This window comes from Teleopsis dalmanni, chromosome 2 (assembly GCF_002237135.1).
Source record: "Teleopsis dalmanni isolate 2A chromosome 2, ASM223713v2, whole genome shotgun sequence".
In the NCBI taxonomy this organism is placed as follows: Eukaryota; Metazoa; Arthropoda; class Insecta; order Diptera; family Diopsidae; genus Teleopsis; species Teleopsis dalmanni.
Window position 1 is genome coordinate 218,397,771 of NC_051847.1, and position 7,260 is coordinate 218,405,030.

The 7,260-nt window shown below is 31.3% G+C and overlaps 1 protein-coding gene across 1 annotated transcript; it reads right to left on the reverse strand.

The window, feature by feature from the left end:
- Positions 1 to 344: 344 nt before the first annotated feature.
- LOC119676768 (transcriptional regulator GZF3-like) lies at positions 345 to 3,050 on the reverse strand. Its single transcript, XM_038088025.1, has 6 exons — positions 2,576 to 3,050; positions 2,212 to 2,500; positions 1,633 to 2,147; positions 1,149 to 1,557; positions 965 to 1,063; positions 345 to 899 (listed from the first exon to the last, which is right to left on the reverse strand). The coding sequence occupies exons 1-6, from the start codon at positions 2,959 to 2,961 to the stop codon at positions 345 to 347; spliced, it is 2,253 nt and encodes a 750-aa protein (XP_037943953.1). The 5' UTR covers positions 2,962 to 3,050.
- Positions 3,051 to 7,260: the final 4,210 nt, after the last annotated feature.

The following is a 7,260-nucleotide window of genomic DNA, read 5'->3' on the forward strand; positions in this document are numbered from 1 at the left end:
TTTTTAATTTACAATAGACTTTTGGTATAACGAAAGATATACTTTCAAAGCCTTAAACTTTTATCTGCATATTTAGGTATAGATAATCATCTCTACTTGAAATTTCTGCCAATATTGAGTTCATTGTCTATTAAGCCGTCTATACGCAATCGTGCTCATAATTTGCATCAAAGTTAATAAATTTACGTTAATGTTATAATAAATATTATTGAAGATATGCAGTTCATATAAAACATTCATTATTTAAAGAGAGCTTATTTGGCAAATTCATTATTTTGAATAATTAATTTCATCGTTCGTTATATCGAATATTCGTTAACCTGTGAGTCTATTGTACAACAATATTAATTACCTGCAAAGTAAGAGCCAGATTTACTGCCCGGTAATGGTATTTTACTTGGTTTACTAGCTGCAGTTGTAAACTTTTTTACTGCTTGATAGCCGCGCGCTGAATAGTGTTGTTCAAATGGGCTTACACCACCAACACTAGTACTCATTAATTTACTGTTTATAGTTTGCGGAGAATCCTGCTGCAATTCATGATCATGTGCCGATTCAGTACTGCTACTATGTTGTTGTATATCATCCAAAGCAAGGTGTACCATAGCTTTCATGCTCGGCGTAGAAATTTGTGTTGCAGTTGGTTGTGGCATATGACCATTTTGCGATATTGGTGTACCTGAACGCATATCGCTGCTATTCAAATCGATACCATAACCAGCGCGTCTACTTATCATTAGTGTTGTCGAAGCAGATGAACGATTTGTTTCATAATCGTTTTGTGAATGCATATATGAATTTGTTGTAGCTCCACTATTTGGTGTTGATGAATGCATACGTGACTCCAGCACACGCAATTGTGCTTTAGTACCTTCCAGTTCGATATTTTTCTCCTCAAGCTGAACGTGAAAAGTGAAAAAAGCAATGTAGTAAATCATTTAACAAATATTTATATAAATTTTACCTGAAAACGTAAATCTTCAACATCTTCTTTTGATTTGTCCAGTCTTTTGGCTATATGAGTTTTAGATTTTGTTGCTTGATCGAGTTTTTGCATTAAAACCTTTACAGAAAACAGAAAACAGAAAAAAGAGAAGTTAAAAAGTTTTCGAATTGAAAAGTGGAAATGAATTGAGTGGAAGATTTACCTGATTTTGCACAGTCAATGTTAACAAATGTCGTTGCAGCTCAACTACACTATTTTCCATTAAAATTGCCGCAAAACGTTTAGAGTCAGTCACGCGACATTTTGTGTTTTTAGCACTGGGTGTGCTCACAATGCCATCCAATCGACCGAGTGTATTTGCTGTTACTGCTACTGGCGATTCTTTACTATCACTGCCTGCGCTTCGATGGAATGCTAAATAATTGTCACTTTTTTGTTGCTGCTGTTCGACCACCACCGGTTGGAATGTATTTAAACGACGATTTTGTTGTAAAGGAACTGTTGTTGCTGCTGCCGCCGCAAGATTTTCATTATGAGATGCGCCACTACCGGTTGAAAGCACCGTCGTGGCCGAGGATAAAAAGTTACGTTGACTCGAGTAATCTGATTGACTGTACATAGAAAAACAAAATATATTTAATTTATAATATAAATTATATAAAATAATTATAAATATTATGCGTTACCTTGATGAACTTTTACTTTGTTGTTGCTGTTGTTGTAATTGCAATTGTTGCACACGTGAGCTAAGCTCCAATTTTTGTGCCATTGCAAGCTTTAGTTGCTCTTCGAGATCCTTTTTAACTGTTATCAGCTCTGTCATTTGATCATTCATTTTAGTTGCTTTAATGCGACCAGTTAAAGTTTCCGCTTCCATTTCAGCTAACTTATCTAAAAGTCTATCGCGTTCCTTTCGCAACTGTTTAATGTCTTCCTTATTTAAACGTTCTACATGATCACGAAAAGTTTTGGGCGTCAAACCACTTATAGCGCTACTGCCACTATTTGACTTTGTCAGAGCATTAGCACAATTATCTTCACCGTTATTAGAGACACCACCACGCAGATTATTTCTCTCATAGTTCTGTAAGTGTTCGACCTCTTCGCGTAATCTATTTGATTTCCGATGTATTACATCTAATAAATTTAACAACTCATCATCCGACTCAAGGCATAATAGACGATTTGATGCTATGGGACCCTATAAGAGAAATTGTTTGTTAATAAAATATGCATATAAAATTGTTTTCTATATTTAAACTTACAGTCATAGCACCATTAGTTGAGGAGGCACTATGACCCTCCTTTGATGAACTAGTCTCTGTTGAAAATCCTGAATCTTGCACAACACTACCGTTATTGTTCTCACCGCTCTTTGGCTCTTTTTTACCGCTATGTGAATTGCTGCGACTACGCGTTAGTGATGAGGAGGACAATTCACCAGCTACAACAGCACCGTTTGTGCTTACCGCAACTGCTGCAGTCGAAGTTGACGAGGACGGTTCCTTTTGCGCTAATTTACGTTTTACACGTATACCAGGTTCCCATTCACGTCTATAATAAAAAATATAAATAATAAAAATTAAAAAATAATAAAAAATTTTATACATTTCTTTTCAATTAACTAACCTGGAAGCTAGTGATGAATTGGACATAACACCTGTTAGTGTGTTTGTCGCTGATACTGACGGTGTTGTTGAACCAGCAACCGCTGCAGATGCAGACGAAGACATTGAGGCCATTTTATGTTTAAGATCAGGAAACGTTTCAATGACAAGATCTCGAAACTCGAGTAGTGCACCGACCTCATGTTGCAGTTCTTGCAGCGATTTCGTCTGATCGCTGTGTATATGATGACTGCTGCTATGATGAAGTGGATAGTTATTGCTGTACGGTGAATGGTGGTTTAATATATGGTGATGATTTAAGTTCATGTGGTGTTGATATGCAACATTACTAACAACACCGGGTGCACCATTTACACCACCAGTTGTCGTTGTCGTATGATGATGCATATTATTGCTTAATGGTGAACAATCCAAAGCGCCGACAACAGCACCGATGCCATTGCTATTTAGTGTGCAGAGTGCAAGATCATAGGAGTCATTCTGTCAATGAGAAATAATAAGTAGAAAATAATTACTATGTATCGAATAATAAAACCATCTTAATTGTTTAAACTTAAAATTAATTTAAAACGATAGACTTTATACCAAATTTGGTTACAACTTAATTGCTTCTTCGATTGACAAAGTCAATTTGAAACGCACTAAGCACTAGCAATTAGCGCTATTGTTTGGCACGCCTACTTAATGGAGTTGAACGCTAATACAGTGTGGTTTTATTGAAAAGAAAGCGGTTTGAAATAGTCTGTTACCCGAGCAAAAGTAAAGTAAAATAATTATAATCATTTTGGAGCACCGATGTCATGTGTGATACAGTCTACAATGGAAAATGTGTTGTCATGCGAACGAGGCTAAATTGAACCTCAATTGTAGCTTGAAGGCTTTGACAAATTTTTGCCATTCGCTTTATATGCATCTTAATGTGCTGCTGCAATTGGTAGCCTAATTGATATTTAATCAGAAATGAGATCTGTAAGCGAAACTTGTGATAAAAAAAATTAAAAAAGATTATTTTTAAAATACAATTTAAATTCAATGGCTATCGTTAATTTATGTTAAATTTTAAAAAAAAAAAAAAACAAAATGTTAAATCGTTTTAGATACAACGTAAGCGAATAATATATGCATAATTTTTTTTTTTTTTTGGTATGCGGTAAAAAATACTCGTGTTTATTATTATTATGATGTTTACTAATATTATTATTATTACGTTGGGAGATTTCACAAGGCAACCTAGTGATATATTGCATCACTTTCATGGATTCAGAGTATTTTTCTAAGCCCCATTTCTTTAATTACAGTATAGAATCTGCTTGGTTGAGTCTTATTTTTTTTTATACGATATATTATACGATAAACTAGTACGTAAGAGATAAAAAAGATATTAGGATCATACCTAATACCAGGTAAAGAATCAGTAACGTTAATTCCAGCGATAATTTTTGAATTCTTGAGAGCAATGGGACTAGATATGGTTTTTATCTATTATAGTAGAGTGTAATACAAAAAATCTTTTGATCTCAGTACTTTATTTATTTCACATCCACATTATTATAATTATTATTAGCCGTTCTCCATCAGAAGTATAAACTTGTTACATAGAATCTCCAACTCTTTCTATATCTAATAATATGAGGTAATTCAAGTAAAAATTTGCCGGTTTCATTTGTTATCATTCTTCTCCAGGTATTACATGGTCTTCCTCTGTGTCTGTTGCCTTGGGGATTCCATTGAAATCTTATGTGGCATATTTTGTCATACGGCTTTCAAAGAGTGTGGCCAAGACAATTATATTTCCGACGATTGATTTGTTACCTTCTTGGTTTGTTTGTTAAAGTGGTTCCATAATTGAAAGAATTTGAAGTTTTCTTTATACCAAGTCATACAATATGGCGGATTTTACATAGGCATTGTAAATATGGATACATTGAGATATAGAGAAGATATTTCATTTGAATTCCATATACTACAAAGACACTGTAAACATGGATTTTACATGGAGATATAGAGCGATATTTCATTTGAATTCCACACACTACGAAGATTGTAACCATATTCACATTTAATTACAAATATAATAAAACCAAACGCCATTACAATTTATTTTATCAATTGAATTTAATTTTTATAAAGGTGCCTTATTATATATACATGCTTTTAACCTAAAAATTTTCCATGAAGAATTCTCAATAGCTCTGTCTGAAGGTTATTTAAGTTTCGATAAAATCAAACCAAATTTTTTTTTTTTTTTTAAATGTGTTAATTAATTCAGTAAAGGTTTAAGAGAAAATAAATTGCATATGACGTCACAGTGAGTTAGAGAAAATTACATATTACATAAATATGTAAAATCTATTACATATGTTATTGACTTTTTTCTTTGTCACGTTGTGCGCATATGATTATTTTCGAGAAATAAGGCCAGGTTACAACAGAGAGACCCCTAAAGCGCGAAGTCCAAATTTTTATTTTATTTTATTTTATTTTATTTTATTGTATTTTATTTATTGTTGACATTTTTTTACCTTTAAAAATAGTAAAAATAGTAAAGTAAAAATTTCTAAAAATTTCACTACTGATAATAATAATAGGAAAAACATCATAAATAGAAAGCAGTAGTTAGTAGTTGAAAGTAATTTGTCTTCATAAACATTTGTTTAGAAGAAGCAGTTCAACACAAATATATATAATAACAAATATATATAGTATTATAAAAAAATAAAAAATAAAATAAAAAATAAATAAGAAGTCAATATAAACAATGTGTGGCATTGTATTTTACTTGTGGCATTTGTTGCACATTTGCCGATAAATGCAGCATGAAATGACCGCAGTAAAAAGGTTAGAAATGTGTCAAGCTGAGATTATCACAAATCGAAAAACAAACATCATTTCATAGCCGCAACATAAGAATTTTTTATACACGATTGATTCAAAATGATTTCACACAACTTTTTTATTTTTACATTTTCTATACATTTTCTTTCAAACGATTTAATGTTTTTTATGCATGAGTATCTGTATCTATATATCTTTTATATTTGTTTCACAATTTAACATTTTCTGATTGCAAATGAAATGAAAATCACAATTTGCGTGCTTGTAAATATTATTATTACAAATATTGATCAAACAAACAAATTTTTATGAAAATATCTTTAGTGCCAAAACTTGTAAAACTTAATTATTTTTTTTTTATTGCATGCATTCAACATAGTTCATGCTTATAGCCTTGAAATACTTTAATTTATTATTATTTTTGTAATAAAATATATTTATTTATATATATATATTATTTCGTAAATAACTTCAAATTATATTTTAATGTTAAAAAAAACAATTTGACCGATGAAGCATAAAATTTAACCCACTTTACTAACATTGAAGCCCTAAAAATTCATATCATTCATCGTTCATCATTGGAAATATCATCATTTAAGTTTAAAATTATTAAAAAAAATGTTATGGTTAATTATGAAAAACAAATTTATTAGTATTTGCAAAAAAAAAAAAAAAAAACAAATATAAATAATTTATAACAAATTTGAAGATACCAAATTTAAATACATATAATACTTTATGTAACACAAATTAACTGCTAAGCTTTTTTTGGCACTTAAAGGTGCAGCTATAAGCTCTATCTGCTGTTTTCACACTAATCAATATCTATTAAATATCGCACTCATTTCTACTCAAAAAAAAAAAAAACACATAAAGGTGAAAACATAAGACCTACTCGCGGTAAGATAAAACAAACCTGTCTAATGGACAACCCGTCTATAAAACTAAGAAACTAATAAACTTGCGTAGAACCGAAAACAGCAATATTACATCTGGCCATAGGAGTTCTAATTGGCAGTATTTGTAGCATCACCAAAAGATCAAAAATAATCACTAACAAGACCACCTATTGTGCAAATGTCCAACCTTGACAAGGAGCAAAGCTATAATACATAGAAAGCACTTTTTCGAAGACCCCAAAGAAGTGTCAGAAAAAATGATATTGAAAATTGCACAACATTTTCAAAGAAAACAATAATTTTTTCCCTGAATGAGTTATAGAAACCATCTTAGTGGTTTTGGAGGGTAACAGTTTGAAACAAGAGCACTAACAACGGACCCATGCAAGGTATAAATGAAGTTGCATAAAGATTCGCATAGAAACCTAGACCCAAAATCTAGCTAATACAACAAAAAAGAACTTCCAAAAAGTTTTTTTTTAAAATAAAATCAGACAGAAATAAACAAACAATTTAGAAGTAGAATTTAAAATATTATTTGTTAAAAATAATTTAAAAAAAATACGAATAACAAAAAAAAAAAACTGAATATCAAAATATTACTAATGATGAAAACTGAATATTCTACAATACCAGATGAAAAAAATCATATGACAAGTCCAAGCAGTAAAATTGGCACTAATACCTAATGATGCCTAAATAGTAATAACAGTAGAGTTCAGAGAGGTATCATCCAGAGAGGTAACCGTTAAAGTCTGGTTGAAATATTTAAACAAAAACTTGCTCGCGAATAGTAAATGGGAAGTTTTATTTCAGTCACCGTATAGCTCTTACCTTGGCTTTCCCACTATAGCCTTCTACCTTTAGCACATGTCTCATCTGGAAGTCGATTCAATTCATCCAAGGTATCAAAAATTGCTTTGTTATTGGAATCATTCTTGGACTCAAA